The 20,792-nt window shown below is 42.5% G+C and overlaps 1 protein-coding gene across 5 annotated transcripts in view; it reads left to right on the forward strand.

Annotated features, from left to right (window-relative positions):
• LOC117512923 (protein SON) overlaps positions 1–20,792 on the forward strand; it is a 451,527-nt gene that overhangs the window by 86,480 nt on the left and 344,255 nt on the right. For all 5 annotated transcript variants that reach the window (XM_034173153.1, XM_034173176.1, XM_034173169.1 and 2 more), the window contains exons 5-6: positions 8,758–8,852; positions 8,961–8,969. In XM_034173153.1, coding sequence (XP_034029044.1) covers positions 8,758–8,852; positions 8,961–8,969 — 104 coding nt within the window. The remainder of the gene's footprint in view (positions 1–8,757; positions 8,853–8,960; positions 8,970–20,792) is intronic.

The following is a 20,792-nucleotide window of genomic DNA, read 5'->3' on the forward strand; positions in this document are numbered from 1 at the left end:
GATCTTGTTCTGACTTATGGTATGGAAATAGAAGACTTAACAGTATTCCCTGAAAACTCCCTTTTGTCTGATCATTTCTTAATAACATTTACATTTACTCTGATGGACTACCCAGCAGTGGGGAATAAGTTTCATTACACTAGAAGTCTTTCAGAAAGCACTGTAACTAGGTTTAAGGATATGATTCCTTCTTTATGTTCTCTAATGCCATATAACAACACAGTGCAGAGTAGCTACCTAAACTCTGTAAGTGAGATAGAGTATCTCGTCAATAGTTTTACATCCTCATTGAAGACAACTTTGGATGCTGTAGCTCCTCTGAAAAAGAGAGCTTTAAATCAGAAGTGCCTGACTCCGTGGTATAACTCACAAACTCGTAGCTTAAAGCAGATGGCCCGTAAGTTGGAGAGGAAATGGCGTCTCACTAATTTAGAAGATCTTCACTTAGCCTGGAAAAAGAGTCTGTTGCTCTATAAAAAAGCCCTCCGTAAAGCTAGGACATCTTTCTACTCATCACTAATTGAAGAAAATAAGAACAACCCCAGGTTTCTTTTCAGCACTGTAGCCAGGCTGACAAAGAGTCAGAGCTCTATTGAGCTGAGTATTCCATTAACTTTAACTAGTAATGACTTCATGACTTTCTTTGCTAACAAAATTTTAACTATTAGAGAAAAAATTACTCATAACCATCCCAAAGATGTATCGTTATCTTTGGCTGCTTTCAGTGATGCCGGTATTTGGTTAGACTCTTTCTCTCCGATTGTTCTGTCTGAGTTATTTTCATTAGTTACTTCATCCAAACCATCAACATGTTTATTAGACCCCATTCCTACCAGGCTGCTCAAGGAAGCCCTACCATTATTTAATGCTTCGATCTTAAATATGATCAATCTATACTCAACAAAAATATAAACGCAACACTTTTGGTTTTGCTCCCATTTTGTATGGGATGAACTCAAAGATCTAAAACTTTTTCCACATACACAATATCACCATTTCCCTCAAATATTGTTCACAAACCAGTCTAAATCTGTGATAGTGAGCACTTCTCCTTTGCTGAGATAATCCATCCCACCTCACAGGTGTGCCATATCAAGATGCTGATTAGACACCATGATTAGTGCACAGGTGTGCCTTAGACTGCCCACAATAAAAGGCCACTCTGAAAGGTGCAGTTTTGTTTTATTGGGGGGGGGGGATACCAGTCAGTATCTGGTGTGACCACCATTTGCCTCATGCAGTGCAACACATCTCCTTCACATAGAGTTGATCAGGTTGTCAATTGTGGCCTGTGGAATGTTGGCCCACTCCTCTTCAATGGCTGTGTGAAGTTGCTGGATATTGGCAGGAACTGGTACACGCTGTCGTATACGCCGGTCCAGAGCATCCCAAGCATGCTCAATGGGTGACATGTCCGCTGAGTATGCCGACCATGCAAGAACTGGGACATTTTCAGCTTCCAAGAATTGTGCACAGATCCTTGCAACATGGGGCCGTGCATTATCCTGCTGCAACATGAGGTGATGTTCTTGGATGTATGGCACAACAGTGGGCCTCAGGATCTCGTCACGGTATCTCTGTGCATTCAAAATGCCATCAATAAAATGCACCTGTGTTCTTCGTCCATAACAGACGCCTGCCCATACCACAACCCCACCGCCACCATGGGCCACTCGATCCACAACATTGACACCGCTCACCCACACGACGCCACACACGCTGTCTGCCATCTGCCCTGGACAGTGTGAACCGGGATTCATCCGTGAAGAGGACACCTCTCCAACGTGCCAAACGCCAGCGAATGTGAGCATTTGCCCACTCAAGTTGGTTACGACGACGAACTGGAGTCAGGTCGAGACCCCGATGAGGACGACGAGCATGCAGATGAGCTTCCCTGAGACGGTTTCTGACAGTTTGTGCAGAAATTCTTTGATTATGCAAACCGATTGTTTCAGCAGCTGTCCGAGTGGCTGGTCTCAGACGATCTTGGAGGTGAACATGCTGGATGTGGAGGTCCTGGGCTGGTGTGGTTACACATGGTCTGTGGTTGTGAGGCTGGTTGGATGTACTGCCAAATTCTCTGAAACGCCTTTGGAGACGGCTTATGGTAGAGAAATGAACATTCAATACATGAGCAACAGCTCTGGTTGACATTCCTGCTGTCAGCATGCCAATTGCACGCTCCCTCAAATCTTGCGACATCTGTGGCATTGTGCTGTGTGATAAAACTGCACCTTTCAGAGTGGCCTTTTATTGTGGACAGTCTAAGGCACACCTGTGCACTAATCATGGTGTCTAATCAGCATCTTGATATGGCACACCTGTGAGGTGGGATGGATTATCTCAGCAAAGGAGAAGTGCTCACTATCACAGATTTAGACTGGTTTGTGAACAATATTTGAGGGAAATGGTGATATTGTGTATGTGGAAAAAGTTTTAGATCTTTGAGTTCATCTCATACAAAATGAGAGCAAAACCAAAAGTGTTGCATTTATATTTTTGTTGAGTGTATCTTTGTTAGTTGGCTATGTACCACAGGCTTTTAAGGTGGCAGTAATTAAACCATTACTTAAAAAGCCATCACTTGACCCAGCTATCTTAGCTAATTATAGGCCAATCTCCAACCTTCCTTTTCTCTCAAAAATTCTTGAAAGGGTAGTTGTAAAACAGCTAACTGATCATCTGCAGAGGAATGGTCTATTTGAAGACTTTCAGTCAGGTTTTAGAATTCATCATAGTACAGAAACAGCATTAGAGAAGGTAACAAATTATCTTCTTATGGCCTCGGACAGTGGACTCATCTCTGTGCTTGTTCTGTTAGACCTCAGTGCTGCTTTTGATACTGTTGACCATAAAATTTTATTACAGAGATTAGAGCATGCCATAGGTATTAAAGGCACTGTGCTGCGGTGGTTTGAATCATATTTGTCTAATAGATTACAATTTGTTCATGTAAATGGGGAATCTTCTTCACAGACTAAAGTTAATTATGGAGTTCCACAAGGTTCTGTGCTAGGACCAATTTTATTCACTTTATACATGCTTCCCTTAGGCAGTATTATTAGACGGTATTGTTTAAATTTTCATTGTTACGCAGATGATACCCAGCTTTATCTATCCATGAAGCCAGAGGACACACACCAATTAGCTAAACTGCAGGATTGTCTTACAGACATAAAGACATGGATGACCTCTAATTTCCTGCTTTTAAAGTCAGATAAAACTGAAGTTATTGTACTTGGCCCCACAAATCTTAGAAACATGGTGTCTAATCAGATCCTTACTCTGGATGGCATTACCCTGACCTCTAGTAATACTGTGAGAAATCTTGGAGTCATTTTTGATCAGGATATGTCATTCAAAGCGCATATTAAACAAATATGTAGGACTGCTTTTTTGCATTTACGCAATATCTCTAAAATTAGAACGGTCTTGTCTGAGTGATGCTGAAAAACTAATTCATGCATTTATTTCCTCTAGGCTGGACTATTGTAATTCATTATTATCAGGTTGTCCTAAAAGTTCCCTAAAAAGCCTTCAGTTAATTCAAAATGCTGCAGCTAGAGTACTAACGGGGACTAGAAGGAGAGAGCATATCTCACCCATATTGGCCTCTCTTCATTGGCTTCCTGTTAACTCTAGAATAGAATTTAAAATTCTTCTTCTTACTTATAAGGTTTTGAATAATCAGGTCCCATCTTATCTTAGGGACCTCGTAGTACCATATCACCCCAATAGAGCGCTTCGCTCTCAGACTGCAGGCTTACTTGTAGTTCCTAGGGTTTGTAAGAGTAGAATGGGAGGCAGAGCCTTCAGCTTTCAGGCTCCTCTCCTGTGGAACCAGCTCCCAATTCAGATCAGGGAGACAGACACCCTCTCTACTTTTAAGATTAGGCTTAAAACTTTCCTTTTTGCTAAAGCTTATAGTTAGGGTTGGATCAGGTGACCCTGAACCATCCCTTAGTTATGCTGCTATAGACGTAGACTGCTGGGGGGTTCCCACGATGCACTGTTTCTTTCTCTTTTGCTCTGTATGCACCACTCTGCATTTAATCATTAATGATCGATCTCTGCTCCCCTCCACAGCATGTCTTTATCCTGGTTCTCTCCCTCAGCCCCAACCAGTCCCAGCAGAAGACTGCCCCTCCCTGAGCCTGGTTCTGCTGGAGGTTTCTTCCTGTTAAAAGGGAGTTTTTCCTTCCCACTATAGCCAAGTGCTTGCTCACAGGGGGTCGTTTTGACCGTTGGGGTTTTACATAATTATTGTATGGCCTTGCCTTGCAGTATAAGGCGCCTTGGGGCAACTGTTTGTTGTGATTTGGCGCTATATAAAAAAAATTGATTGATTGATTGAATTGAACATAGATCGATGAGGCCCATTGTGTGGAAATCATGGCAAAATGACAAGAAAATTCTAAATGGCTGACTTCTTGTTTGGAGTAGACCTGTGGTGCAGAGACTTTTTTGTACCTCTATGCAAGTCACACATGTATACCAATTTTCATCTCCCTACTCCAAAAAAACCCCTATGCGGAGGGGTCTTTGAAAGTTTCAAGGGGGCGCTATTGAGGCATTTTGCCCCGCCCATGGGCGACACCCCTATGAATTGTAAGTGGTTGTCGTGCTTGACCTGTATATCAATTTTCATGATGATGTGACAAAATTAAAGCCGTCAAAAGGAAGAACGTAATTTCATGGCGAATGGGCAATATTCAGCACGCCGCCACATGGACGCCGTTACTCGTAACTTCACAGCGTTCATCGCCTACATTCACCAACTTGTTCTGCATGTTTTAGAAGTGGAATGAAGTTGATTGGGTTATGACATCAGGACCTCTTAAAGTAAAAATAGGACATTTCCCACCACCACCGGGGGGGCTCTATGGCGGAGGTGGGAACTTAAGATATGTAGACGTTCAGGGCGGAGCCCCTATCATGTCCAGCAAGTTTGAAGGATCTGCGATGAAGTATGTGGGCGGGACAGCTGTTCGAACTGAAATGGCGTGCTCCCAAAAGCTCGCCAAAGTTTGACTACCCCCAGCAGCCACGCCTTTTGACTTAATTAGAATCATTTGATATCTTTTGATCACCATTGTGTTGTGATGATGTTGACCAAATTTGAAGACGATCGGATGAAATCCCTAGGACGAGTTCGTTCAAATGTAAGTAGTGAAAATGGCCAAAAATGGGAAAAATTTGCTCAAAATCGAAACTTAAAATCAAAATGGCCGACTTCGTGCAGATATTTCACCATGACAGTAAGAGACTTTTTTGTGCGTCCTGGCATAGTGAATATGTGTACCGAATATCGTGAGGCTACGACTAAAAAAGCCCAATGCGGAGGGGTTTTTGAAAATTTCTAGGGGGCTCTATTTCGCAATTTCGCTGCGACCATGTGCGACGTCCCCAAAATATCGAATTTCGTATCCGGGTGGATGACTTCGGAAAGTTTGGTGAGTTTTTGAGCACAGGAAGAGGCCGAAATTTCGATTTCAAAAGTGAGAATAATAATAATAATAATAATAATAAATAATAACTAGGACTGCAAGCAGTCATATACGGGCCCTCGTTCCGCCCAACCGCCTACCCAGGCCACTGGGTGCCCTTGTGACCACATGTGGGCATGTGGATGCAGGGGCAACCACTCATCACACAGTTAAAATATTAAACAAATCACACAGTGCATCAAGGAGTTATGACATGTTGATTGTTCATCCACTAGGGGGCGCTCAGTGTAGAAACAGAGGGGCTGGGTGTGTTGAGGGTCCAACCGTCATCATACATGTGAAGTTTCAAGTCAATCAGGCAAAGCATGAAGGAGTTATCATGACTTGATGTTCCATGGCAAAGGGTCAAAATGGCGGCACCATAGCGGCCACACCCTTCAACATAGAGAAAGGCTTTCGATAACTTTTGGTCAGTATCATCTTTGGATGCTGTCAAAGAAATTTGAAGTGCATTGGACAAAATCCCTAGGAGGAGTTTGTTCAAATACAACATGGAAATCATTTCAAAATGAGAAGAAAATTCAAGATGGCCGACTTCCTGTTTGGAGTAGACTCATGGCGCAAGAGACTTTTTTGTACGTCTATGCAAGTCACACGTGTACCAATTTTCATCTCCCTACTCCAAAAAACCCCTATGGGGAGGGTTTTTTGAAATTTTCAAGGGGGCGCTATTGAGGCACTTTGCCCCGCCCATGGGCGAGGCCCCTATGAATTGTAGGAGGTTGTCATGCATGACCTGTGTATCAATTTTCATGATGATATGACAAAATTAAAGCTGTCAAAAGGAAGAACGTAATTTCATGGCGAAGGGGCGATATTCGGTACGCCACCACACTAAAAGCCGTTACTCGTAAGTTCACGGCGATCATCGCCTATGTTCACCAACTTGTTCTGCATGTTTTAGAAGTGGAAGGAAGTTGATGGTGTAAAGTATGTGACATCAGTACCTGTTTAAGTATAATGTTCCATGGCGAAGGGTCAAAATGGCAGCGCCATAGCGGCCACACCCTTCGACATAAAGAAAAGCTTTCGATATCTTTTGGTCAGTATCATCTGTGGGTGATGTGGAAGGAATTTGAAGTGCATTGGACAAAATCCCTAGGAGGAGTTCGTTCAAATACAACATGTGGAAATCACGCCAAAATGAGAAGAAAATTCAAAATGGCCGACTTCCTGTTTGGAGTAGACCCATGGTGCAAGAGACTTTTTTGTACGTCTGTGCAAGTCACACGTGTACCAATTTTCATCTCCCTACTCCCAAAAAACCCCTAGGTGGAGGGGTTTTTGAAAGTTTCAAGGGGGCGCTATTGAGGCATTTTGCCCCGCCCATGGGCAACGCCCCTATGAATTGTAAGAGGTTGTCGTGCTCGACCTGTGTATCAATTTTCATGATGATATGACAAAATTAAAGGCGTCAAAAAGAAGAATGTAATTTCATGGCGAATGGTCAATATGCGGCACACCGCCACACGGACGCCGTTACTCGTAACTTCACGGCGTTCATCGCCTACGTTCAACAATTTGTTCTGCATGTTTTAGAAGTGGAATGAAGTTGATTGGGTTAAGTATGTGACATCAGGACCTCTTAAAGTAAAAATAGGACCTTTCCCGCCACCAGGTGGCGCAGGTGGGAACTTAAGATATGTTGATGTTCAGGGCGGAGCCCTCATCATGTCCAGCAAGTTTGAAGGATCTACGATGAAGTATGTGGGCGTGACAGCCGTTCAAAGTGAAATGGCGTGCTCCTAAAAGCTCGCCAAAGTTTGACGACCCCTAGCAGCCACGCCTTTTGACTTAATTAGAATCTTTTGATAACTTTTGATCACCATTGTGTTGTGATGATTTTGACCAAATTTGAAGACGATCGGATGAAATCCCTAGGACGAGTTCGTTCAAATGTAAGTAGTGTAAATTGGCCAAAAATGGCAAAAATTTGCTCAAAATCGAAACTTTAAATCAAAATGGCCGACTTCCTGTCGATAGTTCACCATGACAGTAAGAGACTTTTTCGTGCATCCTGGCATGGTAAATATGTGTCCCGAATTTCGTGTGGCTACGACGAAAAAAGCCCAATGCGGAGGGGTTTTTGAAAATTTCTAGGGGGCGCTATTTCGCGATTTTTCTGCGACTATGTGCGATGTCCCCAAAATATCGAATTTCGGATCCGGCCGGACGACTTTGGAAAGTTTGGTGAGTTTTTGAGCACAGGAAGAGGCCGAAATTTCGATTTCAAGAGTGAGAATAATAATAATAATAATAATAATAATAATCATAAACAGCCCAATTACAATAGGGTCCTCGTAGGACGTTGCCTACTCGGGCCCTAATAAATCATAATAATAATAATAATAATAATAACTAGGACTGCAAGCAGTCATATACGTGCCCTCGTTCCACGCGACCTCCTACCCAGGGCAGTGTGTTCTCTTGTGACCACATGTGAGCATGTGCATGCAGGGGCAACCACTCATCACACAGTTAAAATTTTAAACAAATCACACAATGCATCAAGGAGTTATGACATGTTGATTGTTCATCCACTAGGGGGCACTCAGTGTACAAACATAGGGGCTGGGTGTGTTCAGGAGCCAACCGTCATCATACATGTGAAGTTTCAAGTCAATCAGGCAAAGCATGAAGGAGTTATTATGACTTGATGGGCGACGCCCCTATGAATTGTAAGAGGGTGTCGTGCTCGACCTGTGTATCAATTTTCATGATGATAATCTTTTTTTTTTTTTTCCTCCTATCTGTAAGAAGGCTGTCGCATGGCATGTTGGCATTTGACAGTGTAGCACAAACCACAAATGGACCTTTATCATTCATCCAAAAAGAACAGAAATGTAGGGCTCCAAAAAGCCATGGAGGAGACAAAGTCTTCTGCTAAACCCATAGGACTTCACTCTGTTTACTAATTCTGAAGTTCTCCTTCCGTTGTTTTTTGGAGCCCAAGACTGGCAGTGAGGAGACCTTTATTAAAATAACTTTAATCAGGAAGCCAGGTTGAGGGGACAAGATTGTGGATGAAAGCCTTCTTGTCTCCAAAATCATCTTGTGCAGTATGTTTGTGCTTGTATCCAAAGATGGAATGTGGGGTTCCATAATGTGGGATTTGAATAAAATTCTTACCACACAATGAAATGAATGTAGACATCAAGCAGACTTATAAACTGTCACATACACTTTACTGTATAGCTGCAACAGACATAGTAACGCAACTGACTTAATTTTCCTTCTTGTTTTATATCAGGACTATTCCATTAAAGGAAGAGGTGATGTCAAGAGTCATGGGAGGATGAGGTGTTTATCATATTCACAGTCTCACAAGTCTTCCTGTTCCCAAGCCTCCTCTCACATAATTTCCTCTTCAATAAGAAAATCCTCTTCTTGGTCTAGTCAACACCACCGGAAATCCAGAGTGTGCTCCCGAACAGGATCGTGTCACGACATTGGCAGGCCCAGGTATGGCAAATAAACAGATAATTGGGGTGCGTTTGTTTAAAATACATTATTGGTTAAAATTTGTATTTTGTTATTATATTTATTATTTATTTATTTATTAGCATTGTGTATGATGTACAGGAAGACTATTGTATTAGTACATTTTATCAGAATCAAATTTATTGCCAAGTAAGTGCTTACATACAAGGAATTTGATCTGGTGTAAATTTGGGTGGTGGTGCATGGGTATTCTTAGTTGGTGGAGCGATTTGTCTGGTTAATTCCCACAACGAACAAGAGTCCAGCATGCTAACTAGTTACGCGGGCCCATGTGGTTTGCGTCAACTTCTTAGAGGGACAATTGGTGTTCGGCCACACGAGATAAGGCAATAACATGTCTGTGATGCCCTGAGATGTCTGTGCCTACATGTGCACCACACTGATCGGATCAGCGTGTGCCTATCCTTTGCCGAGAGGTGTGGGTAACCCCATGAATCCCACTCATGATGGGGAATGGTGAATGCAATTATTTCCCATGAACGAGGAATTCCCAGTAAGCGCCGGTCATAAGCGCGCATTGATTAAGTTCCTGCCCTTTGTACACACAGCCCATCACTACTACTGATTGGATGGTTTAGTGAGGTCCTCGGATCGACCTCACCCGGGTCGGAACACAGCCGTGGCAGAACACTGAGAAGATGATCAAACTTGACTATCTAGAGGAACTAAAAGTCGTAACAAGGTTTCCATAGGTAAACCTGCAGAAAGATCATGAACGTTCTTCAGAAGGTGGTGGCAGCAGAGACAAGCACGCACGCACACCCAGCCTGAGGCAGTCTCCTGCCGTCTGAGCTGAGGATCGGTGCCCACCCCTAGCCAGAGCTTGCCCTGAGGTGACCCTCGGAACACATCTCTCTGTGTGCGAGAGAGGGGGATGGAGACGGTGCAAACTCTGGCCGCCCACCCGCCCCTCCTCTCCTCACACACAGGAACCCACCTCTCCTCCGCCTGCATGCAGGGAGGCAGAGGGTTTTAATGACTCCATCATGTAACACATTAAATTGAAAATTAAACCCGGCCATACTGAAATTTAGTCCCCTACAAGAGTAAGGGCCTTTAGTGAAGGATTGCGTGACGTACCACAGAACAACTAATTAAAATTTTAAAGGAATGGATGGCTTAATTAAAGTTGTTTAACAATATGTCTTATTAGCTGTCGTACCGTTTTTCAAAACTTTGGAAAAGAATGGTGAAGGGCAAGCCCCGAAGGTCAAGACATTTTTGTTTTGTGGTGATGTGTGATGTAAACCACAGTGGTCCTGAATCTAGAATCGATAGTGCAACCACTGCAATGAAAGATTAATACTGTATCCTAATCCAAATACATTTGTTCCGCAAATCTGATTGGTTAATCTTGTGAGATTTCAGACCATAAAATATCACGTTGATGGTGGCAAAATATTCAACCTTTACACATTTGATGTATTACTCCATGCCCTGACCACGTTGCTACGCAGATGTCAATAATGGCGCTGTCAGTTGAGAGCCAGAGAATCTAGTGCAGTGATGACGATGCCGAAATGGGTGAATTTAATCTGTCATACGAAAGTATTGATGTGGATTCTGATATGGAATTACTCAATGCAGTTGATGAGCTGGAGAAATATGTGGGTCTGCTCACAGAATTTCCAGGTTGGCATGTTGCTACGGTAAGCTTCGCCAACCGAATTGCTTACAGAAAAATAAACCGTGCAAACGATGGAATTGGATTATAATGGGAATAACCCTGTTGTGTCTGATGATTTGCAGACGTTAATGCTGGATTATCGTCACAAATTGAGTTTTACCGGCGACGCGTTATAAAATCCAACAGTAACGTCCGCAAATCATCAGACACAGCTAAGGCTGCCACAAACGACTATTTTGATAGTCGACTAGTCAACGATTATTTTTGCGATTAGTCGACTAGTCGGATCATACATAATTTCCTAAATTAAGGCCTGCAGCATTTTCTGAGAAACGTCGGGATGAAAACATGAACATTTCCAAATCAGTGACTATTTCTTAGACTTCATTTACAGCAATCATTCAAAAATACAAACAGTGTGGTACGTTATAGTAAATCTGTGTCAGGTAGGCAATTCTCAAAAACTGAATGTCCATGTTGGAAGGAAGTTAAAATTTCACACAATGCATCAAGACATTACTAGGGGGGTGCTCAGTGTACAATCAGAGGGGGCCAGGTATGTTCAGGGGCCAACCGTCATCATACATGTGAAATTTCAAGTCAATCAGGCAAAGCATGAAGGAGTTATCATGACTTGATGTTCCATGGCGAAAGGACAAAATGGCGGCACCATAGCGGCCACACCCTTCAACATAGAGAAAAGCTTTCGATAACTTTTGATCAATATCATCTTTGGATACTGTGAAAGAATTTTGAAGTGCATTGGACAAAATCCCTAGGAGGAGTTCGTTCAAATACAATATGTGGAAATCACGCCAAAATGACAAGAAAATTCAAAATGGCCAACTTCCTTTTGGGAGTAGACCAATGGTGCAAGAGACTTTTTTGTACATCTGTGCAAGTCACACGTGTACCAATTTTCATCTCCCTACTCCAAAAAAACCCCTAGAGGAGGGTTTTTTGAAAGTTTCAAGGGGGCGCTATTGAGGCATTTTGCCCCGCCCATGGGCGACGCCCCTATGAATTGTAAGAGGTTGTCGTGCTTGACCTATGTATCACGTTTCATGATGATATGACAAAATTAAGGCCGTCAAAAGGAAGAACGTAATTTCATGGCAAATGGGGCGATATTCGGCATGCCTCCACATGGACGCCGTTACTCGTAACTTCACGGCAATTATCGCCTACGTTCAAGAACTTGTTCTGCATGTTTCTGAAGTGGAAGGAAGTTGATGGGGTTAACTATGTGACATCAGTACCTGTTTAAGTATTATGTTCCATGGCTAAGGGTGAAAATGGCGGCGCCATAGCGGCCACACCCTTCGACACAGAGAAAAGCCTTGGATAACTTTTGATCAGTATTGTCTCTGGATGATCTTGAAGAAATTTGAAGTGCATTGGACAAAATCCCTAGGAGGAGTTCGTTCAAATACAACATGTGGAAATCACGCCAAAATGACAAGAAAATTCAAAATGGCCAACTTCCTGTTGGGAGTAGACCAATGGTGCAAGAGACTTTTTTGTACATCTATACAAGTCACACATGTGTACCAATTTTCATCTCCCTACTCCAAAAAAAGCTCTATGGGGAGGGTTTTTTGAAAGATTCAAGGGGGCACTATTGAGGCATTTTGACACGCTCATGGGTGACGCACCTAATAATTGAAAGAGGTTGTTGTGCTGTACCTGTATATCAATTTTCGTGATGATATTACAAAATTAAAGCCATCAAAAGGAAGAATATAATTTCATGGCGAAGGGACAATATTCGGCACGCTGCCACATGGACGCCATTACATGTAACTTCACTGCGATCATCGCCTGCATTCACCAACTTGTTCTGTATGTTTGAGAAGTGGAATGAAGTTGGTTTGTTTAATTATGTGAAATCAGGACCTGTTTAAGTATAATGTTCCATGGTGAAGGGTCAAAATGGCAGCACCAAAGCGGCCACACCCTTCAACATACAGAAAAGCTTTCGATAACTTTTGGTCAGTATCATCTTTGGATGCTGTCAAAGAAATTTGAAGTGCATTGGACAAAATCCCTAGGAGGAGTTCTTTCAAATACAACGTGGAAATCACATCAAAATGACACGAAAATTCAAGATGGCCGACTGCCTGTTTGGAATAGACCCATGGTGCAAGAGACTTTTTTGTACATCTGTGCAAGTCACACGTGTACCAATTTTCATCTCCCTACTCCAAAAAAACCCCTAGAGGAGGGTTTTTTGAAAGTTTCAAGGGGGCGCTATTGAGGCATTTTGCCCCGCCCATGGGCGACGCCCCTATGAATTGTAAGAGGTTGTCGTGCTTGACCTATGTATCAATTTTCATGATGATATGACAAAATTAAGGCCGTCAAAAGGAAGAACGTAATTTCATGGCGAATGTGGCGATATTCGGCATGCCGCCACACAGACGCCGTTACTCGTAACTTCACAGCAATTATCGCCTACGTTCAAGAACTTGTTCTGCATGTTTCTGAAGTGGAAGGAAGTTGATGGGGTTAACTATGTGACATCAGTACCTGTTTAAGTATTATGTTCCATGGCTAAGGGTGAAAATGGCGGCGCCATAGCGGCCACACCCTTCGACACAGAGAAAAGCCTTGGATAACTTTTGATCAGTATTGTCTCTGGATGATCTTGAAGAAATTTGAAGTGCATTGGACAATATCCCTAGGAGGAGTTTGTTCAAATACAACATGTGAAAATCATTTCAAAATGAGAAGAAAATTCAAAATGGCCAACTTCCTGTTTGGAGTAGACTGATGGTGCAAGAGACTTTTTTATACGTCTATGCAAGTCACACGTGTACCAATTTTCATCTCCCTACTCCAAAAAAACCCCTATGGGGAGGGGTTTTTGAAAGTTTCAAGGGGGCGCTATTGAGGCATTTTGCCCCGCCCATGGGCGACGCCCCTATGAATTGTAAGAGGTTTTCGTGCTCAACCGGTGTATCAATGTTCATGATGATATGACAAAATTAAAGCCGTCAAAAGAAAGAATGCAATTTCATGGCGAAGGGGCGATATTCAGTACGCCGTCACACAGACTCCGTTACTCGTAACTTCACGGCAATCATCGCCTATATTCACCAACTTGTTCTGCATGTTTTAGAAGTGGAATGAAGTTGATTGGGTTAAGTATGTGACATCAGGACCTCTTAAAGTAAAAATAGGACATTTCCCGCTACCACCGGGGGGCGCTATGGCGCAGGTGGGAACTTAAGATATGTAGACATTCAGGGCAGAGCCCCCATCATTTCTAGCAAGTTTGAAGGATCTACGATGAAGTATGTGGGCGTGACAGCCGTTCGAAGTGAAATGGCGTGCTCCGAAAAGCTCGCCAAAGTTTGACGACCCCTAGCAGCCACGCCTTTTGACTTAATTAGAATCTTTTGATAACGTTTGATCACCATTGTGTTGTGATGATTTTGACCAAATTTGAAGACGATCGGATGAAATCCCTAGGACGAGTTCGTTCAAATGTAAGTAGTGGAAATGGCCAAAAATGGCAAAAATTTGCTCAAAATCGAAACTTAAAATCAAAATGGCCCACTTCCTGTCTATATTTCACCATAACAGTAAGAGACTTTTTCTTGCGTCCTGGCATGGTAAATATGTGTACCGAATTTCGTGAGGCTACGACGAAAAAAGCCCAATGCGGAGGGGTTTTTGAAAATTTCTAGGGGGCGCTATTTCGCGATTTTTCTGCAACCATGTGCGACGCCCCCAAAATATCGAATTTCGGATCCGGCCGGACGACTTTGGAAAGTTTGGTGAGTTTTTGAGCATGGGAAGAGGCCGAAATTTCGATTTCAAAAGTGAGAATAATAATAATAATAATAATAATAACTATGACTGGTCATATATGGGCCCTCGTTCCGCGCAACCGCCTGTGGGCATGTGCATGCAGGGGTAACCACTCATCACACAGTTAAAATTTTAAACAAAATGGCCGACTTCCTGTTTGGAGTAGACCCATGGTGCAAGAGAGTTTTTTTGTACGTCTATGCAAGTCACACGTGTACCAATTTTCATCTCCCTACTCCAAAAAACCCCCTATGTGGAGGGGTTTTTGAAAGTTTCAAGAGGGCACTATTGAGGCATTTTGCCCCGCCCATGGGCGACGCCCCTATGAATTGTAAGAGGTTGTCGTGCTTGACCTGTGTATGAATTTTCATGATGATGTGACAAAATTAAAGCTGTCAAAAGGAAGAACGTAATTTCATTGCGAATGGTCAATACTCGGCACGCCGCCACACGGACGCCATTGCTCGTAACTTCACGGCGTTCATCGCCTACGTTCACCAATTTGTTCTGCATGTTTTAGAAGTGGAGTGAAGTTGATTGGGTTAAGTATGTGTCATCAGGACCTCTTAAAGTAAAAATAGTACTTTCCCGCCACCACCGGGGGGTGCTATGGTGCAGGTGGGAACTTAAGATATGTATACGTTCAGGGCGGAGCCCTCATCATGTCCAGCAAGTTTGAAGGATCTACGATGAAGTATGTGGGCGTGACAGCCGTTTGAAGTGAAATGGCGTGCTCCGAAAAGCTCACTTTAGTTTGACAACCCCTAGCAGCCACGCCGTTTGACTTAAGTAGAATCTTTTAATAACTTTTGATCACCATTGTGTTGTGATGATTTTGACCAAATTTGAAGACGATCGGATGAAACCCCTAGGACAAGTTCGTTCAAATGTAAGTAGTGGAAATGGCCAAAAATGGCAAAAATTTGCTCAAAATCGAAACTTAAAACCAAAGTGCCGACCTTCTGTCAATATTTCACCATGACAGTTAGAGACTTTTTCGTGCGTCCTGGCATGGTAAATATCTGTACTGAATTTCATGAGGCTACGACGAAAAAATCCCAATGTAGAGGGGTTTTTTACAAAGTTCTAGGGGGTGCTATTTTGTGATTTTTCTGCGACAATGTGCGATGCCCCCAAAATATCGAATTTCGGATCCAGCCGGACGACTTTGGAAAGTTTGGTGAGTTTTTGAGCATGGGAAGAGGCCGAAATTTCGATTTCAAAAGTGGCAATAATAATAATAATAACTAGGACTTGAAGCAGTCATATACGGGCCCTCGTTCCGCGCAACCGCCTACCCAGGCCAGTGGGTGCCCTTGTGACCACATGTGGGCATGTGCATGCAGGGGCAACCACAAATCACAGTGCATCAAGGAGTTATGACATGTTGATTGTTCATCCACTAGACTAGGGTCGCTCAGTGTACAAACAGAGGGGCCAGGTGTGTTCAGGGGCCAACCGTCATCATACATGTGACGTTTCAAGTCAGTCAGGCAAAGCATGAAGGAGTTATCAATTATGTTCCATGGCAAAGGGTCAAAATGGCGGCACCATAGCGGCCACACCCTTCAACATAGAGAAAAGCTTTCGATAACTTTTGGTCATTATCATCTTTGGATGCTGTCAAAGAAATTTGAAGTGCATTGGACAAAATCCCTAGGAGTGGAAATGTGGAAATCACGCTAAAATGAGAAGAAAATTCAAAATGGCCGACTTCCTGTTTGGAGTAGACTCATGGTGCAAGAGACTTTTTTGTACGTCTATGCAAGTCACACGTGTACCAATTTTCATCTCCCTACTCGGAAAAAAAACCCCTAAGTGGAGGGGTTTTTGAAAGTTGCAAGGGGGCGCTATTGAGGCATTTTGCCCCGCCCATGGGCGTCGCCCCTATGAATTGTAAGAGGTTGTCATGCTCGACCTGTGTATCAATTTTCATGATGATGTGACAAAATTAAAGCCGTCAAAAGGAAGAACGTAATTTCATGGCGAATGGGCAATATTCGGCACGCCGCCACACAGACGCCGTTACTCGTAACTTCACAGCGTTCATTGCCTACGTTCACCAATTTGTTCTGCATGTTTTAGAAGTGGAATGAAGTTGATTGGGTTAACTATGTGACATCAGTGCCTGTTTAAGTATAATGTTCCGTGGTGAATGGTCAAAATGGCGGCATCATTGCGGCCCACCCTGCGACATAGAGAAAAGCTTTCGATAACTTTTGATCATTATCGTCTCTTGATGCTGTGAAAGAAATTTGAATTGCATTGATCAAAATCCCTAGGAGTTTGTTCAAATACAACATGTGGAAATCATGCCAAAATGACAAGAAAATTCATGACATCAGGACCTGTTAAAGTAAAAATAGCACACTTCCTGTTAACACCGGGGGGCGCTATGGCGGAGTTGGGAAGTTAATATATGCAGACGTTCAGGGCGGAGCCCTCATCATGTCCAGCAAGTTTGAAGGATCTACAATTAAGTATGTGGGCGTGACAGCCGTTTGAAGTGAAACAACGCCCTCCGAAAAGCTCGCCAAAGTTTGACTAACCCTAGCAGCCACGCCTTTTGACCTAATTACATTCTTTGATAACTTTTGATCACCATTGTGTCCTGATGATGTTGACCAAATTTGAAGATGATTGGATGAAATCCCTAGGACGAGTTCGTTCAAATGTAAGTATTGGAAATGGCCAAAAACGGCAAAAATTACCTCAAAAATGAAACTTTAAATCAAAATGGCCGACTTCTTGTCGACATTTCATCATGACGTTAAGAGACTTTTTTGTGTGTCCTAGCATGGTAGATATGTGTACCGAATTTCATGAGGCTATGACGAAAAAACCCCAATGCAGAGGGGTTTTTGAAAATTTCTAGAACTTGAAACTTCACATGTGATGATAGTTTGCCCCTGAACCTGCCCCCTCGGTTTGTGCTCTGAGCACCCCATCGTGGATGAACCATCAACATGTCATAACTCCTTCATGCACTGAGTGATTTGCTTGAAATTTGAACTGTGGGATGAGTGGTTTCCCCTGTATGCACATGTCCACATCTGGTCACAAGGGGACGCGCAGGCCTGGGTAGGCAGTCACGCGGAACGAGGGCCCGTATTTGACTGCCCATATAGGACCCTATTGTAATTGCGCTGTTTATTGTTAGGGCCCGAGTCAGACAGCGTCCTATGAGGAACCTATTGTTATTGCGCTGTTTATTATTATTATTATTATTCTCACTCTTAAAATCCAAATTTCGGCCCTTTCCCCTTCTCAAAAACTCACCAAACTTTGCAAAGTCGTCCGGCCGGATCCGAAATTTGACATTTTGGGGGTCGTGCATATGGCCGCAGTGAGGAAGTTGATTGGGTTAACTGTGTGACATCAGTACCTGTTTAAGTATAATGTTCCATGGCAAATAGTCAAAATTGTGGCACCATAGCGGCCACACCCTTCGACATAGAGATAAGCTTTTGATAACTTTTGATTAGTATCGTCTCTGCATGATCTGAAAGAAATTTGAAGTGCATTGGACAAAATCCCTAGGAGGAGTTTGTTGCAGAAAACAAGAGACAAAGTGGGAAACCTTTGGTATCAAATGTTAATTTGATGCTCCTGTTACAAGTTTCTAAATAAAATTTTCGAATAAGTTCTCTTTTCAAAAACTTTTGTATGATCAAAAAGTGGTAACATTTTATTGGCCCACCCTGTATAAAATTGTTCACGGACTGGCACCTCCATTCCTAGCTGACCTACTTAAACCCTACGTATCGGCCCGGGTTTGTTTTCTCAGGATGCAGGACTACTTTGTGTCCCTCGGGTGAATAAGGTCATACAGCTTTCTCTTATCGTGCCCCTGTTCTGTGGAATGATATCCCTGCCTCAATAAATCAGTCAGATTCTGTAGAGACTTTCAAATCCAGACTTAAGATGCATTTATTTTCCCTTTCCTATGGCTAGCATACTGGCATAGTATAGTTCTATGCTTTTACTCTTTTAATTCATTTTATTAGGAAACGTTACCTAAATTCTGGGTTTTTTAGTGATTCTTAGGGTTTAGTGGCCGGCGGCCACCTTAGTATTTCCTGTTTTTCTTGTTGTTTAATGCTTGCAAATTATACTGTATTTCTTGCCTTTCTGATGCCTGATTCTGTTTTTTTTTTTTTCTCTCTGTTTAAGGTGCAGCTCCAACCAGAGAATGGTGTGGTATTTGTGCTGGAGACCCTCCTGTCCTGTGTACCAGCAGCATTTCCTGTATATTCGTTTTGTGAATTGCTCTGTAATTTATGTCTGTAGCATTGCCCAAGCAGAGGGTCACCCCTTTGAGTCTGGTCTGCTTGAGGTTTCTTCCTCAGAGGGAGTTTTTCCTTACCACTGCTGTTCTGGGGGTTAATAAAGTTAGACCTTACTTGTGTGAAGTGCCTTGAGGCAGCTCAGTTGTGATTTGTTGCTATATAAATGAAAATAAATTAATAATTGAAAATTTCTACACCATCTTGTCACAATGGCCATTTTGTGTTTCAAAGACCAATCTGAATGTAATTTGCAGCCTTTCTCCATCCTGTACGTCATGTTACTTTGGGCTAACTAAAAAATGTGGAGATAGAGTGCACTTTTCCTAGAACAAGGTAATATGTTTTATTTTAGGCAAATAGGTCAGAACATATGTCATTGCTGGTGAGTTCCTACAGGCCAATATGTTGCCAGTACACGTGCTTTTTTCCCAGCTCAAGGTGAACCTTGTATTCAAAATTCTTCATGGTATGTCTCCTTCAGTTTTTTGGGATCAGTTCAGCTTGGTTTAAAATGTGCACTCCATCAACACAATGTCAAGTGCATCCTCTCTTCATGTCAAAGTATTTGGTAAATCTGCTTTTGTGTACACTGCTATCAAATATTTAATAACTTTCCATCAGCTGTCAGATCTTGTTGCACTCAAGTTTGTTTTAAAGGGCCTTTAACACTGTTCACACAGATGCGGCACACATTGCTCTAAAACCTATTATTTTCAAAGAGAACATTTGCATTGACTGAATTGATTAGATGGTTTGACTGATGCATCAAAAACCATGACTGTGGGGGCAGAGTCAGCAGCACATGGAGTAAGACGCTTATCCATGGGCTCCTGCAGAATTATTGATATATACGTCTTAAAATGCCACTTTTCCTTGTAAAACTTATCTAAATTATCCTGTGGATTGCCTCAAACTACCCAAGAGCTGAACCGACCGCAATATATGAACTTGAATGGATAAAAAATTGGAGAAGATTAAGCTTACAGCTAGTAGCCAGTGAGCTAAAAGAACCACGAGGCAGAACCAACCTACTCCAGCCAGCCCGGAGCAACCTTCACAGACTGCATCCACTGAAAGCATCATCGTGACTGCTGAAAACTTCCAAGCCGACTTCCTCGACACCATGAGGGGAGAAATATTGAAGATAATTAAATAGGAACAAGACTGAGTTACGAGCTGTATGGTCGGAAATTGCTAACACTTCAGCAGCTGTCAGGTCTGAAATAAATTAAATGAAGGCAGAGATACAAGATGTGACAGGAGGACTGTTGACACGGTCCGATGAGGTGACCTCACTGCAGTGGCTTACACGACATGTTTTACTCAAATATGAAATTTGTCCTACTTTAGGTTTTCTTTGACCTCAAGGTAAACCCCGAAGGTCAAGCTTGATCGCTTATCCCAGGTAATGGCTTATGGACAAGGCTAATCACTGTATTCATGCAAACTTTGGGGGCAAAAAAGCTCAAATTGTGACCAGGAAAGTTGTTTTGGTGATTTTAGTGTTTCACCTTCTTGTGAACTTGACGCTTTTGTGTGCTGAAATGTATCTCTATAGGACTGAAATATGTGAAGTTACATGTCTACAATGATGATTTGCATGCTTTTTCACAGCCTTTAAACAATCTAAATGGACATCATAACTTTAAACTATTGACATATTCTGGATCCTAAAGTGAATACTAGTTAATCGTTGGCTCCATATCTATTGTTTCCAGTACATGAATCACCATGGGTCTCACTAACATCAGCGTATTGTTTTTTTTTTTTCTGTTAGGCTTTTACAGCAGCCTCTTTCAGCTCTTGCATGTTTAAAGTCTCCTCTTTAGGAGGTCTTTAGGAGGTGCAGTGCATTTTCAGTTCTTCTTACATACATCTTCTTCTCACATACATGTAAGGGTGAATGCTCCAAAGAGGATTTTAAGTTGGCAAAAGCAACTTATTTTCTGCATGCTGCTATATTCATATGTTCTTGCTTATTTCTGTTCCAAGAAACAGGAGAAACATTACCTGACTTTACTGCATGCATGTAAGAGGCTTACCAGGAGCTGT

Source organism: Thalassophryne amazonica, chromosome 1 (genome assembly GCF_902500255.1).
Source record: "Thalassophryne amazonica chromosome 1, fThaAma1.1, whole genome shotgun sequence".
Classification (NCBI taxonomy): Eukaryota; Metazoa; Chordata; class Actinopteri; order Batrachoidiformes; family Batrachoididae; genus Thalassophryne; species Thalassophryne amazonica.